General features: G+C 35.7%; 4 protein-coding genes across 5 annotated transcripts; 1 reads left to right on the top strand and 3 right to left on the bottom strand.

Annotated features, from left to right (window-relative positions):
- The first annotated feature begins 109 nt into the window (after window positions 1-109).
- LOC105977004 (uncharacterized) lies at window positions 110-3,022 on the top strand. The gene is made up of 5 exons (XM_013002267.2): window positions 110-629; window positions 731-775; window positions 922-1,203; window positions 1,303-1,466; window positions 2,734-3,022. Exons 1-5 carry the CDS (start codon window positions 380-382, stop codon window positions 2,881-2,883), a joined length of 891 nt encoding a protein of 296 aa, XP_012857721.2. The 5' UTR covers window positions 110-379; the 3' UTR covers window positions 2,884-3,022.
- A 2,660-nt stretch (window positions 3,023-5,682) lies between these two features.
- Window positions 5,683-10,293, bottom strand: LOC105977003 (Zinc-finger domain of monoamine-oxidase A repressor R1 protein). 2 transcript variants are annotated; one of them, XM_088826753.1, is made up of 12 exons: window positions 9,726-10,293; window positions 8,697-8,794; window positions 8,504-8,590; window positions 8,248-8,395; window positions 7,556-8,146; window positions 7,327-7,469; window positions 7,049-7,243; window positions 6,879-6,969; window positions 6,607-6,772; window positions 6,204-6,311; window positions 6,012-6,114; window positions 5,683-5,889 (listed from the first exon to the last, which is right to left on the bottom strand). In XM_088826753.1, the coding sequence occupies exons 1-12, from the start codon at window positions 9,924-9,926 to the stop codon at window positions 5,880-5,882; spliced, it is 1,941 nt and encodes a 646-aa protein (XP_088682879.1). In that variant the 5' UTR covers window positions 9,927-10,293; the 3' UTR covers window positions 5,683-5,879. The 2 variants fall into 2 exon arrangements, with proteins under 2 accessions (XP_088682879.1, XP_088682878.1); XM_088826752.1 differs by having other exon boundaries at window positions 7,556-8,149; window positions 9,726-10,224.
- A 1,015-nt stretch (window positions 10,294-11,308) lies between these two features.
- Window positions 11,309-13,547, bottom strand: LOC105977002 (sugar transport protein 1). Its single transcript, XM_013002265.2, has 3 exons — window positions 13,310-13,547; window positions 12,886-13,208; window positions 11,309-12,704 (listed from the first exon to the last, which is right to left on the bottom strand). The coding sequence occupies exons 1-3, from the start codon at window positions 13,452-13,454 to the stop codon at window positions 11,589-11,591; spliced, it is 1,584 nt and encodes a 527-aa protein (XP_012857719.2). The 5' UTR covers window positions 13,455-13,547; the 3' UTR covers window positions 11,309-11,588.
- A 2,672-nt stretch (window positions 13,548-16,219) lies between these two features.
- Window positions 16,220-18,500, bottom strand: LOC105961292 (14-3-3 protein 4). Its single transcript, XM_012985528.2, has 5 exons — window positions 18,197-18,500; window positions 17,139-17,638; window positions 16,935-17,057; window positions 16,717-16,833; window positions 16,220-16,482 (listed from the first exon to the last, which is right to left on the bottom strand). Exons 2-5 carry the CDS (start codon window positions 17,607-17,609, stop codon window positions 16,420-16,422), a joined length of 774 nt encoding a protein of 257 aa, XP_012840982.2. The 5' UTR covers window positions 17,610-17,638; window positions 18,197-18,500; the 3' UTR covers window positions 16,220-16,419.
- Between the last annotated feature and the right edge of the window lie 148 nt (window positions 18,501-18,648).

Here is an 18,648-nt window from a genome sequence, read left to right as displayed (position 1 = left end):
CACCTAACTTTTCTTTTTTATTTAGTTTTATTTTGATTTTAATTTTTAATTATTTTTTTAAAATATGTGAATGCAAAATTTAGCTTATTCCCTCCCATCAGTACATGCCAATATCACTATGGCCCAGTTTCCAAATATATGTTAGCAGAAAAAAAGTCATCAATGGAAATATATATATGTACATGTCTGAATTGCTCTCAGGAATCTTTTTATTTATTTTTCCTGCCAATTCTCATTCAAAAATAAATAATAAATAATAAATAAATAAATAAATCAAATTATGTAGCAACATAATTGCCAGCAAATTAAATAGTGTCTTCATCTATATATATAGACAAGTAGATTGATTTTAATTTCCACCTGAATAATTATTATTATTATGACAAACACAATGGAGAAGCAATCTTCTCTCGGTTCTTCGCGAAGGCATCTGGAAAACGAGCTCGATTTCAGCTTGAAAGAGTGGGCCATCAAGGCCCGAATCGGCCGTGAAAATCCTGGAAATTCGAGGCGATTTTCGTCTTCTAATTTGAGGAGTTTCAGAGAGGAAGATAATACAAAGTCTTTCAGATCAAATAATATGACCATTATTTCCAGCACTGCTTCTTCTCCTGGCTATACACTTAAAGGTAATACTTACACACCCCAATTGTATATATATATAGATATATATACATACATTATACATACATTTGCTCTTTCATAAAGCTTATATCATTTTTTTTTGCAGAGGAAATTGACCCTTCTACATATTCATTCACCACTGCCCTCAAAGGTAACTAAAATAAAATAAAAAAGATTGGATTTTTATTTTCAAGAATGGATCTTTTTTGTAGTGCAAAAGAAAATGATTGGATTTTTATTTTCAAGAATGGATCTTTTTGTACTAAAAAAAGTTACCTTTTTTTTATGCGTGTGCAGCGTTACAGGCGAAAACAGTGTATACATGGGATTACTTATCACCGCAAGACGGATTAACACTCAACTCGAAATGGAACGATGCGGAGAAATACATATCGAATCCGCTATCGGGAGAAGTTCCGCTCGAGTGTTTATCGGCCAAAACACTTAGCCAAAGATCATTCCGGAGCAGGATTACTATGTCCGCGCCGCTCATCTATCCTTCTCATCACATGATAAATAATCCCGTCACCTCAGCCGTACTCACCGAGCGCGAAAACGAAGCCGAAGTCACTTCCAAAGGTCTCAAAGACTCCATTTTTATTTATTTCATAATACATATTGAGTCGATATTTTGACGTGTAATCATTGCATCGCTCGATTTCATTCTATTTTTCGCAGAGAAGAAAACGAGTGCGACACGGGACGTGGGAACTCAAAGCACGCCGGTGTATCTTAGTTCGACAATTCTAAGTCCTGGTATTGAAGAAAAATCAAGAAAGCTAGTAATTAGTGATCAAGAAAATGGAGATCACATTGGAAAATTGAAATCTGCAAACACAGAGGTAAATTACTAAATTGCTGTTTCCTTATCCCATTTAATAAATTACATAATTAATTTAAAGAAAAAATCATAGTCCATCACTTTCTTGGTCCCAATAAAACCAGCATTAAGGATAAGTGGTCCTAAGTGAATGACTTTAACTTGAGTAACATTAAATAAACTAACATATCATCAGTTCTAACAAGGCAGCAGGAGATTAGATCAAGGATATATATATATATATATATATATATATATATATATATATATATATATATATATATATATATATATATATATATATATATATATATATATAGCTATTAAGTTATTGAAGTGTTTGCTTTCAAGATCAATAAAAAACGTCGAGATGAATTAATCGAAAAATCGTATAAATATTTTACTACGCTCATTTTTTCGATCGAATTTTATACGCAAAATCTTATTTATTATAATTTTTGTAAAAAGAATTTAGATATTACTTTTTGCCCCCCTAATAGTGAGGTATCATGAAACTCTGCCCCCACTGAGTGGGGGGGGGGACTCATATTTGATCCCATTTAACCATGTGCCTAACACATGTTGTGTGCTTTATGTGGTCACAGTTTTTATCTTGTCACAATAATCTTGAAAGCTCTTCTTATTGGTGCAAAAATTATAGATTCTTATTTATTTAATTTGGTATATATTTTCCTCTATACAATGCCAAAAAGTACCTCTTTTCTGGACCAATCTCTTAGCTGGATTTCTTCTAGTTAGATTTTCTGAAGATTAGCCCCAACCCCAGAAAAAAAATTTGGTTAACTTTTAAATATCCCTAACAAATAATTGTCAGAATCTAAGTTTTAAATACTTTTTAAGGCAAATTACGGCCATCGTCTGAGCTCAAATTACAAAAAACACCCTTCTGTTTGGGTAATTGCAACCATCTCCTCAATTACGTATTGTCTTACACGTCTACTTTTACGGTGTTAAATTTAACTACTAAAAGAGGGGGTGTTTCGTAAGACGATACTTAGTTGAGGGGGTTGGTTGTAATTGCCCAAACATGAAGAAAAAAATTTGTAATTTAACCATAGATCAGAGGGGGCGGCCGTAATTTGTCCTACTTTTTAATTACTTGTTCATGACTTAAAAAGGTCCCAACTTTTTTTTTTTGGGCTATTCATTTACTTTTTATTTATTATATTTAATTTTTGGTTACACATAATCAATCATATCAAATCTATGTGGCATTAATGATTCTTGAATGTGTGAAAAAATCTGATTAAAAAAAATAAAACGTGCAGGTACAAGTGGAAGAAACAAGAGAGAAGAAAGATGGTGGTGGAGGAGGAGAGAGAAAGAAGGTGATGACGTGGAGGGAGAGGTGCCAGGGTGGAATGGGGTGCCTATCACTGAGAAGTTGTGTAAAGCACAGAGACAAGCAAAAAAAATAAAAAGTAATTAAACAGCACTTAGTTTATTATTTTTTTGTATTTAATTAATGATTTGCTAAGAAGAATGAAGTTTGTTGTCACAAAATGGAAAGATTCTGTATTTCTCAATTTATGTATGTAGCTAATAAACTTTATCTAACTCTCTTTCTCTCTCTCTACCCTACAATGGATCTAGTATTTTAACCTCAGGTGAAGTGACTATAGTTTCTTTTATTGGATAAAGGTATTATCAAATTACCCAAAAACCCCTTAATTATAACCACCATCAACTATAAATCTTCTTATACATCCATCCTTGCGGTTTCAAATATGGTGGAATATTTTAGATTATATGAAATATTCTCAATTTTGTACCCATTTTATCTCATTCGAGCTCCACATTTTAAAGCAAGATCATAAGATGTGTTTTTTGGCTTATATATATCAGATTGTGGTGCATCAGAAACTGTATTTATGCACAAAACGAATACAAACTAGAGAACATTCCACGAAATTGAGATGATTATGTTGAATTTGACACCATAAAGGTGGAGATGTAAGAAGATTCATAGTTGAGGGGTAGATGTAATTATCCAATCTGGAGGGGAATTTTCGTAATTTGACCATACCTTGGAGGGTTGGTTGTAATTTACCCTCTTTTATTTTATTTTGGATGAATTACGGCTACCCCTGAGAGTCAAATTACGAGAAAAAAAAACTCCTCTTGTTTAGGTAATTACAATCACCCATCAACTATGAATTTTCTTACATGACCATTCTTGTGGTGTTAAATTCAACATAATTTTCTAGATTGCGTGGAATGTTCTCTAGTTTGTACTCATTTTGAGGAAAATTCAGTTTCTGATGCACCACAATATGATATTTACAAGCCAAGAGACACATCTTATAATCACCGTATTTCAAATTTTGGAGCTCGAATAGGGTAAAACGAGTACAAATTCGGAGACTATTACACATAATAATAAGATTCCACTATATTTGACACCGCAAAGATAAACTAGTAAAAAGATTCATAGTTGAGGGATGGTTGTAATTGACTACACATCAGAGGTTTTTTCGTAATGAAACATTACCTCAGGAGGTGGTCGCAATTTACCCTACTTAAAAATCTACCCAAACTCATCAAAATGGCATCTTTACTCATTAAAATATTTTTCTTTTCACGGTAGATTTTGTTAGCCTGAGTTTGGCGGGAGGTCCACAATCGAATGTCGTGGGCGCTTGCGCATGCTGAATGCACTATAAGACTGGAGTTTTGCGCCTTATCCAACATTAACTTGTTTCAGAACAACTGATAGCGTTTAAGGTCCTACAAAATCTCACCGACCTCTCTCGAAGTCTGTCACTAACAATATTGGTAGCTTTCGAGAGAGAGAGAAAGATGCAATGATGAGATATGAGTGAAAGTAAAGGTAAAAAAAAGAGTGCAGTAAAAACATTTACTTACTAGTAATGCAAAACAACCTTCATCTTACATAGTGATGTCAAAGTCATATATGCATTGTGAATCACAGAACATGTGGGAAAGAAAGAAAAGAGCAATCATGAATTTACAAACAGCCAAAAAATAAATAATGGTATAGTGCAACTGAGTTTTGTCTTTCCTTTGTATTTTCACTGTTGATCAATTATCATTGTACTCCTCTTTCAATTTGTTTCTTCTCATTTTCTTTGGTGGAAGCTGCTGCTGACACAGCTCACTAGTCTTTTTTCACCTTTCTTTTTTAACATGATTTAAAAAAAAAAATTAAAAAAAAAAAAAAAAGAATCAAACAGAAAAATCTATTGATACCTATCTAGTACAGATACTCACCTGCAGTTGTCATGAATGAAACAGGACTAAATCTTGTCCTGAATGGAGAACTTCATTGGAAAAGAAACCATTAAAAAAAAGGGTAAATTACAAACACCCCCTGAGGTATGGTCAATTTACAAAAAAACCCCTCTTGTTTGGATAATTACATCTACCCCTCAACTATGATTTTTTCTTACACCTCCACCCTTATGGTGTCAAATTCAACATAATCATCTAGATTCTCTGAAATGTGCTCTAGTTTGTACTCGTTTTGTGTGAAAATACAGTTTCTGATGCACCACAATCTGATATATACAAGCCGAAAAACACATATTAAGATCATCTTGCTTCAAAATGTAGAGTTCGAATAAGATAAAGCGAGTACAAAAGTGATAATATTCTATATAATCTCGAAGATTCCACTAAATTTGATGAGTTGAGGGGGTGGTTGTAATTATCCAAACAAGAGGGGGGTTTTGTAATTTGACCATACCTCAGGGGTGGTTGTAATTTACCCAAAGAAAAAAGGAGTGCAAATTAGGGCCGTCGCCCTGAGGTTACGCCAAATTACGAAAAAACTTTTACGTCTTTCGTATGGTTTGCAAGTTATTATACCAGAGTGTAGGTTTACTCAGTGTACAAATACAATTGACTGCAGATTCCTTCATTACAAATAAAAAATTAAAAAAAAATTACGAAAAAACCCATCTTGTATGGGTAATTAAAACCAACCCCCTCAACTATGTACTTTCTTACAAAAAAAAACTCTCATTTAGTAAGTAAATTTGACACCGTCCGTAAGGGTAAAAGTGTAAGACAATACATAGTTAAATGGGTGGTTGCAATTAGCCAATCAAGAGGGGTTTTTTGTAATTTGGACTTACTTTAGGGGGTTGGTTGTAATTTAACCAAAAAAAGGAATATTGAATATATGTTAAATTTTTTTATTTTTTTTCAATGGACCAAATATTTTGATCCAACTATAGAGCTAAAGGAGAGAGAAGTGAGCAAAAAAAAAAGATAGGATTAAATCCAATATGTGGATCAAATGTACATACAAATCTTGAAACTGTATATTAGTTCATTTCACAGCTATAAACCATAATCAAAAGAGAGATGGTCACAGGGTGTACACAACAAAATATTGCACAAATTCGTCGTTAATCGGAGTTGAATTATCTAGCAGCCTCGAAACGTCAGCCTATTTCACCCTGCAAGAAAATAATTACCAGACTCGAGTAAGAAGTGGTAAATATACAGTTGACTTTGACTTCAGTCTAACCAACGTACTCGAACATTCTGCAGAATCGAAATCTCATCGGAAAGTGTTTACCTCAATGAACAAATGCGCTTCTCGATGGCTTCTTTTCCTTCGGTATCGAGAGCAAACCATTTCTCACCTAGTTTAGGAGCATCTTCTTTTCCAGTATCTATTACTGAGTTGAAAACAAAAAAATGTTACTTCGATAAAATAGCTAGTAAAAAAGAATGCAAAAACCGAAACATGCCAGATAGATTAGCTTACGTTGATGAAGTACGTCAGTTTTGCAAGAACCGTTTAATTTCCAGTATACGTGACCACCATGCCCCACGAAGATAGGCTCTATTCTTGTGGCGTCTGAAGTTCGATTACCTACAAATAAGTGCCAAACATAGAAAAATCAAACAATTAAATACGAGAAAGATTATTATAGTATATACAAGTTATCAACATTTCAAGCTTCGATCCATTTCAAGTTGATTATATTAAACGAGTTGAGCTTCTTAGCCCTAAACCCTAAACCCTAAACCCTGAACCAACCATCAATTGGTTTAGTTTTATGTTAATTGTACTACAGCATGAAAAATAAATAAAAGTAGGGTTACTTAATCTTTTCGTAATTAAGAAGAAAAAATATGATGAATTTGAGCATAGGATGAGTATTTACTTTTGAGAAAGATGCCCTGTGACTCGAGCATCTCGGTATGTGCTTGAGCTGCCTCACGTTTAATACGGGAGATAATGGCTTCATGCTCGGAAATTGTAAGAGGGCCATGCCCAGAGATCATTGCCTTGGTGATATCATCTTTCATTTTCTGCTTCAAACTCTTCTCCTGCATGAATACGGAAATTTCAAATTTAAAAAAAAAATATGCAAAAAATAAATAAATAAATCCAAATTTTGTTCCGTAAAGGAAATTATTTAATTTTGTTCTTTACCTTGTCTTTTGCGGCAAGAACTTCTCGTTTAGCTTCCTTAATCTTTTCAGCAAGTTCGGTGTTTTGGTCGTCCATCCAATTCCTCACCTTTCTGTGCAATGATAAAAAACACAATGAACCTATTGAACTTTCAAAAACTATTATGCGTAAAAATGAGTAAAGATACATACTCAGTTTCAAGAATTTCGTCACACAGAATGTTTAAAAGCCTAAGCTTTTCCGAAGCGTCTAGACTCTCGTAATCAGCTGCCGTATCCAAAGAGTCTAGTCCCTGTGCCTTAAGAACACTTTTAGATTCAGACAAGCATTCCTTAAAAGCACGAAACCACGAGCTTTTTCCATTCGATGGACTTAGTGTTGTACTTCTGCAAACGAAAAAAAAAAATCATCAAATTTTTCTAGTAAACGAGAAAATTCACTTATCGATTTACTGAAAAGAGTGTCGTACTCTTCTCCTTGTTCTTCCATTAAAATCAATAGGAGGTGGATATGAAATTGTACAGTCAGAGAAAATTTTCCTCTGCGCCCAGTTCGCCCGTGCAACAAGTCTTTAAGAACAAGCTCTGGTTGCCCCTTTTTCACATCGAGGATCTGCAAATAGTAAATTAATTTATTTGTTTATCGAGACGGATACCATCATATTAATTTGCGGTTAAATTATAAAGAAAATTACTCGCCTTCCCAAAAACAGAACAGAACTCTAAAAACTGCACGGCGTTGCCTATGTCTTCAGTTTTTACATCAACGCCGGCCACCTTGTCCAACTCTATTCCCATAGGCAATGGAATCTCGGCTTGAATATCTGCATTATCATTTGTCGGAGTTCTTTTGTCCTGTTTTCTGTTACCGTTTTCTAAGGCTTGTACAAAATCGTCTTTGGTAAGAACGACGATATCCTTCTTATTTTCATTTGGATCAACTTCGATATCGACTTTTTTGGTCCCTTGGTTGGGCATTTTATTGGAAACATTCGACTTTCTAGGACTCGTTCTCCTTGCTAATTTGCTGACATCATCTTTTACATCATCCTTGGATTTTTTCGGCTTCTTCTCGGGGACTAGTGAACCAGTTTCTTCATGCTTCAGTTTTCTTTTATCAGGGGTTTGACTAATTGTCTTCGGAGAGGTGTTATTGTCTAATTTGCCCTTGTGCACCTTCTTCTCCTTGACTTTCTTCAACTTCTTGTTAACATGATTTGGCACGTTTAAATCTACTTTTTCATCAATAGAGTTTTCCTTCCCCCGTTTTCTGGGCGAAGGGACAACTTCCTGCTAAATTCAGAAAACCAGAGCATACATAATAAGACAAACCAATTTACCAAAATAACTTATAGAACGACAAACTTGAGGAAGTTGCTTGAGAAGGCTACCTTTTTCGGCGAAGCATTCTTGTCTGTAATAACTTTTTCATTATTCAAATGTTCAGCTCCTTTAATCAGCATCTCCGAAACAGATGAAAACCCGGTTGCCTTTGCTGTAGTGATAAGCATGCCAGTGGGCTGATGACCTCTTTTCTTCCTAATTAATGCAGATTCGCAGAATTATCATTTTAGCAAGTCTGAAAAGAAGAAAGGAAAAAAAAAAAAGAAAAAATAAAGGCACTAAAAAATAAGTTGAAAGACTCACATGCAAATGCTGCAGTTACAAATGCCTCTGCACTTCGGACAACTCCATTCTTCTACAACATCTACTTCCATTGCTTCCTCTCCATACCTGACTTGGGGAAGAATCGATTCGGTAAGTATATACAATCACTCAAACAACAATTAGATTATTAAAAGAAATATAACTATTGTATAACAAAATCAGCACAAGTAACCTGTTCAAGAGGCACTTGTGACAATACATGATGGCGCATGGCTTGTTATTCCTCTGATTCTTGCACGCTGCCACAAAATCCCTGGTTTTTTGGCGACACTGCAAAATATCGAGTTTAATTGTGAGAAAAAGTGAACCAATTTAGGAAGGAATAGTAAGAACTTATAATCAAACATGAATTTGCTGAATGAAACTAAGTCATTTCTCCTTATCTCTTTTCGGATTTTTTTTTCATTTATAACTTGGTGGCCCAATCACCAAATTTTGTAACGATCAATGGGAAATAATTAAGAACTTTGAATCTAATTAGGCTAAAAATCGGTTGCTGTTCAAATTGATCTTTCATCTTGATATGCAATAATCAAGTCTACAACATAAACGCAAGAACAATATGACAAGGAATGAATCAACACTTTTCGAGTTACTTCACAATTTAGTTTATAGTTTAACTTCACACTTCAGACACGTATACGTCATACTTTTCCTACTTGTCCGAGTGCTAAGACATAATTATTCAAACTTTTCAATAGATTACCAAAAAAAACATCCAATTCATTTGTGCTTCACTAAAAATCCAATATCAGTTACCTGCATGCAGCATATCTAACAACAAAGGAACATATAAATTAACCAGTGTAGCTAACATATGAGAATAGACTTCGAAATCGGAAATGATTTTTTTGCGCCAGTTTCAATCCGATTGGAACAAAAACAATTTATTCCAAATTCCAAATATTCCGATTCCCCAAACAATTTTTTTTAAAAAAAAAAAACAGATATTGGATATCGGAATTTTTTCGGAAGTGCTAATTTGATCTCATTCGTCCGATTTTCACCCACACTAACAGGCCACTAGATAACTCAAAATTTAAATTATATATAAAAAAATAAAAATAAAAAAATAAAAAATAAAATAAAATAAAATAAAATAAAAAAAGAGTACACTGTATGATTCATTTTTCCCCAAAATTCACACAAAGAAAACATCAAACCAGAAACAAGGGTTTCGCTTGAACGCGTAAAATCTCACCTGATGACAAGATTTTCCGTTGACGGAATCATAAATCCGGCCGCCGACGATTCGGATTCGGGGGGAATTATTCCGTTTCGCCGGAGAAGAAGGAACAGCATTCTCCTCGGGCTGGCTTCCATTCTTCTTCAGAGGGGTTTTCACTCTCTCCTTCTTTCTAGCAACGCTCAAATTCGAAACAGTGCCTGAGTCAACCGCCATTGCTGCCAGGAGCTTCCAAACAATTGGGGGTGATTTTTTTTCAAGGAGAGAGAGAAATTTCTATTTTTTTCAAGACGAATTTGAATATGGCTTAGATCGGACAAAAATATACTCCATTTGTTTGTCTGAGGGATGAATTTTTCGGAGGGAGTTTAAATTTTTTGAGAAGGGGAGAAGAAGCGGCAACCGAAAAATTTACCTTCGTTTTTTCCAATTCTTTCCCGCCATTGAATTCGCCATTTTTGCAATTGGAGAAAATACTTTGCGCCATGTTTGTTTTATCGTAAAAGTGGGCCTCGGAATGGGAATATCCCTTTGGAATTTGGGAATTGGGATTAGGGTTTGGAATTGGAATTCAAATTGGAATGGGGTTATTTAAAGGGTGTTCGGTTAAACTTATAAGCTGCTAAAAATAGCTTATATGATTTTTTAAAATTTATAAAAATTTAAGAAAGAATTTAAATTTCAAAAAATAAGTTGCTCAAGAGGTTTTAAGATCTTTTAAAAATTAAAAAGTATAATCACCCCATATTTTTATTTAAAATCTTATAATGAATAAAAATAACTTATAACACTTAAAAAAATAATCTTTTGAGTGACAACATCTATTTTTCACATAGTTAGGTAAAAAGTGTTGTGACTATGCTTGTCACTAACGGGGTGTCGCTAATGTTCTATAGTGACAATAAATAAGGATTAAGTGACAACAAAAAGAGTTATTAGTGACAATAAAAAAAATATTGTCACTTAATGTGTACAACACATTAAGTGACAACTTTTGCATTTGTCGCAATTGGGGTGTCGCTAATACAACTTATGCTTGTAGTATAAGCTCAATATATAAACACTTTCAAAATCTTATACATAAAAGCAAGAAACGCTAAGGCAACCTAAAACACTCTAACGGCATATTTGTAGTTTTTTTAATATTAATTCTTAGTATTTTTTCATCTTATGTTTTTGAGCTTTTTTTTCTCTCTATTTATGACCTTCATAACAAATTCGCTAGCAAAATTCTAATCATTACGGATAGTATTTTTTTTTTACTCTTTATTTATCTCTTATACACACAGATGTGGGTTTATTTAAAACAATGTAATGATCATATATTTATTTTTTCTTCCTTTTTGCAATCTCTTGCATCGCACGGGGAGAATTGCTAGTTAATTTTAAAAATAAGATATAAAAGTTTATCAGCTATTAAAATAATTTATAAGTTGCAAGAATTTATCGGTTGTTTAAAATAAATTTAGTCAAACAAGCTCTTATCAGATATTTAACCAAGTGTTGTATTTGTCTTGCATACATCTTCACTTATATATATGTTCATAATCAAGATAATACACATGACTAAATTGCAATTTATATAGCAAATCCAAAGGACAAGAAAAACGAAGTTATTGATCAAAAACAAAAGCAACTAAAATGAAACAACATTACTACATGAGATGCTATTAGCCTATTACTACTTGATCAATAAACAAAATAATTATTCCCTCCAACTAATTAACTACATAATTAGGGCCTAATTAATCCCATAGTTGGTGGTCAAGAGATGAACAACTTCTAACCTAGCTCCAAACCTAAAAATACTACCAATAACAAGAACATTACAAAAAAAAAAAACCTTCTCTAGCTATATATAAAAGTTATATATATCGATCAAACTCGATCGTCTTCATCGTCGAGTCGACTCATACCAACGGCCATGTTGACCGGATCGTTCGGGTCGTTCATAAACCTCTTCCAGAACCAATGACTCCTCCACACCTGAGTCATCTCCTCGATCGGAATATTCTTCGTCTCCGGCATGAAGAAGTAGCAGAACACGGTCATCACCGCCACGAAGAAGGCGAAAAAGATGAACAAGCCGTACTTCATCGCGCATAGCATGGTGAGGAAGCACTGCCCGACGATGAACGTGAACACCATGTTCACCGCCACCGTGACGCTCTGCGCGGCCGACCGGATCTCGAGTGGGAATATCTCGCTCGGGTAGAGCCAGCCGAGCGGGCCCCACGACCACGCGAACCCCGCTACGTACACGCATATGCACCCCACCACCAGAGCCGCGAACCACGTCTCTATATTCGCGACGTTTCCCGACACTCCGAATTTCCACCCTATAAGGGCGGCGATAATCACCTGAAAGATGAACATCTGGACCCCGCCCTCGAGAAAAAGGCTCCTCCGCCCCCACCGGTCGCATCCGTAGATCGATACCCCGGTGGCGAACATGTTGACGACTCCCGTAATAACGGCCGACATTAAGGAGGCGTCGTCCTTAAAACCGAGGCTCTTGAAAAGGACAGGCGCGTAGAACGTGATGACGTTGATTCCCGTAAACTGCTGAAAAAAGGGGATGAGGATCGTCATTGTTAATTGGGGTCGGTAGCACCTTTTGTTCAGGAGATTCTGCATGGGATTTTTTACGAGGTTAGCTTCGTTCTTCGCCGCCACCATGTCGTTGAATTCCGCGTCCACGTCGTCCACGCCACGTATGCGCTTCAGGAGGGCTTTGGCTTCTCTCTCCTTCCCTCTTTGGATCATGGAGTTGGGCGTGTCCGAGAGGCAGAACGAAGCGATCAGGATTATTAGGGCGGGGACTCCGGCTAGGCCCAAGCTCACGCGCCACCCCCAGCCGCCGCTTATCTTGGCGGTGAAGTAGTTGATCACGTTGGCGCACAGTATCCCTACCGTGACCATCAGTTGGAAACAAACGTTGAACCTCCCACGGTAGTTGTATGGGGACATCTCCGATAGATACAGAGGCACCGACTGCATGTAATCGAGAAATCGTGTCAGTTAATAAGTAAATAGATCTCTGTGAATTCTGTTGACTGACCATCTCAACTGAAAGCTTAAGATCAGTTTTACTAATCTGATGCCTATCGAATAGTATTTAATATTAAAATCTCCAGTAATTTTCTTACGCGCATGCATGCGCATGCGTGCGTACCTGGTTAGCGAAGCCAACGCCAACGCCGAGAAGAAGACGGCCGCCGATGAGCATGGCGATGTGGACGGCTGCTCCGGTGAGGGCGGCGCCGATCAAGAAGATGAATCCGGCGATCATCATTGAAATCCGGCGGCCGAATTTCTTCGTCACCGCGGCCGCAATGAAGGAGGCGACGAGCGCCGCCAGGTAGAGGGAGGAGGTGAAGAGCTGCAGCTTCTGGCTGTCGAACTTGCAGTACTGGTTGGTCGACGTGTCCGCGTGCTCCTTCTCGTAAACCTCGGGGAAGAATTTTTGCAAGAAAGGAGCCATGGAAGTCACTCCACCTAGACAAAATTGAAGAAAAACATATTCATGCATGCACGTAACTAGACATGCAAAAATGTGTATGTGTATATATATAATAGATACTACATGCAGCACGTACCGGATATACCGAGATCGAAACCAAAGATCAAACCACCGGCGGCACCGGCCAATACGGTTATGATAACGTACGGTGTGAGTTTTCCGGGGTAGGAAGGAGCATTTCCTCCGGTGGCCCTACTGCCACCATCAAAGCCAGGAGCCATGCAAATATATATGTATGTATATATTTATAGTGTGTGTGTGTGTGTGTGAGAGAGAGAGAGAGGGAGAGAGAGAGAGAGAGAGAGAGAGAGAGAGAGAGAGAGAGAGAGAGAGAGAGAGAGAGAGAGCGAGAGAGAGAGAGAGAGAGAGAGAGAGAGAGAGAGAGGTTGACCTAAAACTGGAAAGAAAGATGATCAGGAAGAATAGGGAAGGAGGAAATAGCAAAGAAATACAGTGGAGAAGAAAATGTGAGCGTTCATAAATGGATAAGATGCGAAGACTCAAAACTGCAGGGTGTATATATATATATATAGAGAGAGAGAGAGAGAGTGTAGAGAGAGAGAGGTGTCGATATATGGGGGTGGCGAAGTAAAAGGGATAAGGATTAAGAGTAAAGGTGGTGTCACAAATTAAGTAACCCCCTACTGTCAATCCGGATCGAGTGTAGTAGATTTAGATTCCACACCATTCATTTTTAGTTAAATATAGATATATGTTTGTATTTTCATGTTGTAGGGATTATCTGATATTTTATTAAAGTGTGTATATATATAGGGTTGTGTATGAGTTGGGTCGGACAATTATCGGCTAATTGCCTACCTGATCAGACTATCCGATTTTGTCGAATACTGAAAATCATTATCGGTCCAACTATTATGGGCCTGATAAATGTTGACAATCGACTTTGTCGGGTATATAATAGGTCATTTGGTTGGTATTATCAGTCATCTACTTATTGATTTTTTTAGGGTAAATTATAACCACCCATGAGGTATGATCAAATTAAATTTCGAAAAAATCCCTCATGTTTGGATAATTACACTTACCCCTCAACTATGAATGTTTTTTACATCTCTATCGTTATGGTGTGAAATTCAACATAATCATCTAGATTCCGTGGAATGTTCTCTAGTTTGTACTCGTTTTGTGCAAAAATACAGTTTCTGATGCACCACAATCCAATATACACAAGCCAAAAAATACATCTTTTGATCATCTAGCTTCAAAATGTGGAGCTCGAATGGGATAAAATGGGTACAAAATTGAGAATATTCCATATAATCTAGAAGATTCCACTAAATTTGAAACCGCAAGGGTAGACGTGTAAGAAGATTTATAGTTGAGGGGTGGTTGTAATTATCCAAACAATAGGGTCTTTTTTTGTAATTTAACAATTTACCCTTTTTTTAACAACAATAAGATTTATTTTTATTTTTATTTTTTTTTATAAAAAAATCGAAGATATTTACATTTTGGAAAAACTTATGTTGCAAGAATTGTAACTTTAAACTTGTAGGATAAGTAAACATATAATAAAGAATATGAAATAAGAATTACAAAATAGAAATATTACCCTTTTTTAACATTAAGATTATAGTATAATTGAATATTTTTAATAAGTTTGTATTGTTAAAAAAAGCCTATCGGTTGGTCGACATTACTCGATTAGCCGACATTTGACTAAGTTGAAAACTACCGATCGACCCATTTATATATGAGTCGGTTGAAATTACTGGCCAAACTATATGAATCGGTTAATTATCACTTATCGGCCAAGAAAAGTGGGTCAAAAGTGATTCGGTTGACCGATAAAACCAACCTATGTCCAGCCATGTGTGTGTGTGAAGAAATTGCGGAATGGTTCAAACTTCAAATTAAGAAGTCATTTTACAAAAGCTCGGGGGTACACTTAGGGTCATATTCTTTTTTACAAAAGTCTTGAGTTTGATTTTTTTTTTTTTAATCCATTGATAGAATTTTTTATTTACAATCTTGAGCTTGATTAAAGCACAATTACTATGTATGGTTGAGTTTGCTTTTAATTTGTCACTTAAAATGGGTCAATTTTTAAAACCCACAATTGACTAGTAGCAAGCACTGCACAAAATAATACATCAAGGCCTCGTTTGGTTGGCAAGATAAGATTAGCCAAGATAAGATTAAATAATCTAATGAGACCCAATTATTTTATTGGAGCTTGAAAGGTGCAACAAAAAAAATTCATTAAAAGGCAAGATAAGCCAAGATAAGGCAAGATAAGCCATGATTATATAATTTTGGCGGGTCGACCCGGCAAGTTATTGATGATACCAAACATCAAATTAAGTCCAACTATTTAGTTAATCATGGCTTATCTTGGCAACCAAACGGGGCCCAAGTCTCTGTTTTGGTTGCCAAGATAAGACATAATTAACTAAATAGTTGGATTTAATTTGATGTTTGGTATCCCAATAAATTGCCAGTCTCTGTTTTGGTTGCCAAGATAAGACATGATTAACTAAATAGTTGCATTTAATTTGATGTTTGATATCCCAATAAATTGCCAGGTCGGCCCACCAAAATTATATAATCATGGCTTATCTCGCCTCTAATGAGTTTTTTTTTGGTTGGGCGTTGCAAATGTAAGAACGAACACTCAAAGATCTAAACACACTCGAATTTTAGATGCATGGAAACAAACCATAAGAAACACGGGCAAGTAGAAGTTTCTCAAGAATCGCCTTTTCGAATCATCATCAACAACCTGGTACACATGTTTTTATTGCCTCGTTTTTAACATGTTTTTTTTTCTTTTTCTGAACAAGTTTTAGTTATGTAGTTTGTGTTCTAATACAGTAACAGAAGAAGTTAATTTACTATGTCAACGGATCAGAATTCTCAAATTCTTGAACAAGCCATTTAGTTCATTACTCAAACTGCAAATCGATCTCAGTAATCAAACGATATCATCAGAATTAAAAAAAAAAATTAAAAAAAATCAAATCGCCGAATAGAAATAACTAGTTAAAACTAAAAAACCATCCACGTTCACTTCTCAAGGATTATCACGCTTAAAATGAGGAAAAAAAGGAACATTTCAAAACGTAAGAACCACCGTTACTCGTCACCCTACAGCACAGCACGATTTCTATACTAAAGAGAGAGAAAAACAAAAGTACAGAATAAAAACGTAACAGCACAAACTCGTCACTGTTGTCCCTCCCCAGAATCACGTTTCGAAGCTTCCTTGATCTCATCCCCAGCATCATCCTAAAAATGAAATCGATTTTTAAGTAATTAACTTCGGTTTCGGTCCAATAGGAATTGGCATGCTAATGTGTTGTTAAAAAAACGAGCAAATAATATATTTCAAGAGAGCAACGGAAAAGGGATATTTCATATTTCAGCACATCTAGTAAAATAAAACTACGAGATTAAATATGCAACAAATACAAATTATTTTAGAATTTCATTTCAAGGATAGGAATAGAAGTTAGGAAATACCGCTGCATCAGAAGTCCAGAGAGTCAAGTTGTCTCGTAGAAGCTGCATGATTAATGTGCTGTCTTTGTACGACTCTTCGCCCAATGTATCCAGCTCAGAAATAGCTTCATCAAATGCCTTCAAAAAAAAAAAAAAAAAAAAAAAACATTAGCAATTGAAAACGTAAAACATACAAGCACAACGCTTCAAACAATACGGGAATATTCTTAAGAGAATACCTGCTTCGCAAGTGTGCAAGCACGATCCGGAGAGTTCAATATCTCGTAGTAGAAAACCGAGAAATTAAGAGCGAGCCCCAGCCTGATCGGATGAGTAGGCGCCAACTCACCAACAGCAATATCCTGCATTATAACAAAAAAAAGTTAGAAAATAAAAAAAATAAAATAAAAACTATTGTCGAAAAAACGAGAATTTATTTTTACCTGGGCAGACTTATAAGCAAGCAAAGTGCTCTCAGCAGCTTCCTTCCTTTCAGAACCAGTCTTGAACTCAGCCAAATACCTATGATAATCACCCTTCATCTTCAAGTAAAACACCTTCGATTCAGCAGAAGATGCCGACGGAATCAAATGGGATTCGAGCAGTCCCAAGATTCCATCACAGATCTTGCTTAGTTCCGTCTCGATCTTGCCACGATATTCCTTGATAATCTTGACGTGATCCTCGTTCCCACGGCTCTCTTCTTTCTGCTCGATTGAAGAGATGATTCTCCAAGAAGCTCTCCTAGCACCAATCACGTTCTTGTATGCCACCGAAAGGAGATTCCTTTCCTCCACGGTCAGTTCGTCACTGTCGACTGACTTTGCAACCTTCTCCATGAACTCAACCATCTCTTCGTACCGCTCTGCTTGCTCAGCCAGCTTGGCCATGTACACATTTTCTTCACGAGACATGTTTTTTTATTCGCTAAAAAGTATTGGACCTGCACCAAATTCAGTTAAAATCTTAGATTTAGAGTTTCTTTTTTTTTTTTTTGCTTAATTTATTACAAAATTAACCCACCATAAACACAAATTTAGCTTATAATAGTCGACACATTTCCAATTCATTCCTAATAAAAAATCTAATTTCCAATTTACATATAAAGGGCATTTGAAATTTTTGATTCCAAACATTTCTATAAAGAAATTAGAACTGAAGTAATTAAAATCCAATTCAAGTACTATTTCTCCAGCATATAATTGCAACTAAATCATCAATGCACAAGAAAATTCAAACAAATCATAACAGATAGCATGTTTTCCAGATTTCACAAATACTTCAATCCATTTTTCATTCAAATCCAACTGAAAATCACCAGATCTACGATTCTAATTCTACAAATAACTAGCCAAACACGAAAAAAGAAAACCAAATTCAAAAGCTCAAAGTATAGAGATCTAACCCTAACCCTAGCCCCCAACTCCAGAAAAATCGATCAAAAATTAAAACTAAAAATAATAAATAAATAAAAAACAATGAAAAAGTAAAAGGAGAGTACCTCTAGTAATGGATCTTGGCTTCGATTTCGAAAATGAATTCACCTTGACAGAAAAAAAATGGGGCAGAGGCAGCGACGATGGGGAATTTAAATAGTACGGGGGTTAGGGAAGAGGAGCGGCGGGCCAATGATTAAGCGACAGCTGGTGGGCTGAGTCGGAGTTATGCTATTTTCGGGCATTGGATGCGACACGCTGGCATTGACTGGTCAAAGGGTCTTTTGGTCATTTTGCAGTAAAGGGCATCATTCATTTCGTTTCACGGGAATGATGATGGGCTGTGGGGACGAATGTATTTGACTGAATGAGATCCATGCGAATATTTACTTTTTTCTATATATATTTTCAGAAATAAAAATAGTTTCATTTAAATTTTATTTTTAAATTGCTAATGTTTCGTGTTTCTTAATGCAAATTTTAAAGTCTTTTTATGAGAGTAAAATGGAAAAAAATA

Source organism: Erythranthe guttata, chromosome 12 (assembly GCF_056151865.1).
Source record: "Erythranthe guttata isolate IM_541 chromosome 12, IM_541, whole genome shotgun sequence".
Lineage (NCBI taxonomy): Eukaryota > Viridiplantae > Streptophyta > Magnoliopsida > Lamiales > Phrymaceae > Erythranthe > Erythranthe guttata.
The sequence above is the reverse complement of the archived record's forward strand: the minus strand, read 5'-3'. Positions and strand labels throughout refer to the sequence as shown.

Excerpts from the sequence above, each read along its gene's own strand:
- LOC105977004 (XM_013002267.2), top strand. The coding sequence starts at position 380 with ATGACAAACACAATGGAGAAGCAATCTTCTCTCGGTTCTTCGCGAAGG. Across the intron at positions 776-921 it reads ATTCACCACTGCCCTCAAAG|CGTTACAGGCGAAAACAGTG; the intron begins GTAACTAAAATA and ends ATGCGTGTGCAG. Across the intron at positions 1,204-1,302 it reads AGCCGAAGTCACTTCCAAAG|AGAAGAAAACGAGTGCGACA; the intron begins GTCTCAAAGACT and ends TATTTTTCGCAG.
- LOC105977003 (XM_088826752.1), bottom strand. The coding sequence starts at position 9,926 with ATGGCGGTTGACTCAGGCACTGTTTCGAATTTGAGCGTTGCTAGAAAG. Across the intron at positions 7,470-7,555 it reads TCTGTTCTGTTTTTGGGAAG|ATCCTCGATGTGAAAAAGGG; the intron begins GCGAGTAATTTT and ends TACTATTTGCAG. Across the intron at positions 6,115-6,203 it reads AACTGACGTACTTCATCAAC|TAATAGATACTGGAAAAGAA; the intron begins GTAAGCTAATCT and ends TTTTCAACTCAG.
- LOC105977002 (XM_013002265.2), bottom strand. The coding sequence starts at position 13,454 with ATGGCTCCTGGCTTTGATGGTGGCAGTAGGGCCACCGGAGGAAATGCT. Across the intron at positions 13,209-13,309 it reads TTTCGATCTCGGTATATCCG|GTGGAGTGACTTCCATGGCT; the intron begins GTACGTGCTGCA and ends AATTTTGTCTAG. Across the intron at positions 12,705-12,885 it reads GCGTTGGCTTCGCTAACCAG|TCGGTGCCTCTGTATCTATC; the intron begins GTACGCACGCAT and ends GATTACATGCAG.
- LOC105961292 (XM_012985528.2), bottom strand. The coding sequence starts at position 17,609 with ATGTCTCGTGAAGAAAATGTGTACATGGCCAAGCTGGCTGAGCAAGCA. Across the intron at positions 17,058-17,138 it reads TTGCTTATAAGTCTGCCCAG|GATATTGCTGTTGGTGAGTT; the intron begins GTAAAAATAAAT and ends GTTATAATGCAG. Across the intron at positions 16,834-16,934 it reads CTTGCACACTTGCGAAGCAG|GCATTTGATGAAGCTATTTC; the intron begins GTATTCTCTTAA and ends TTTTTTTTGAAG.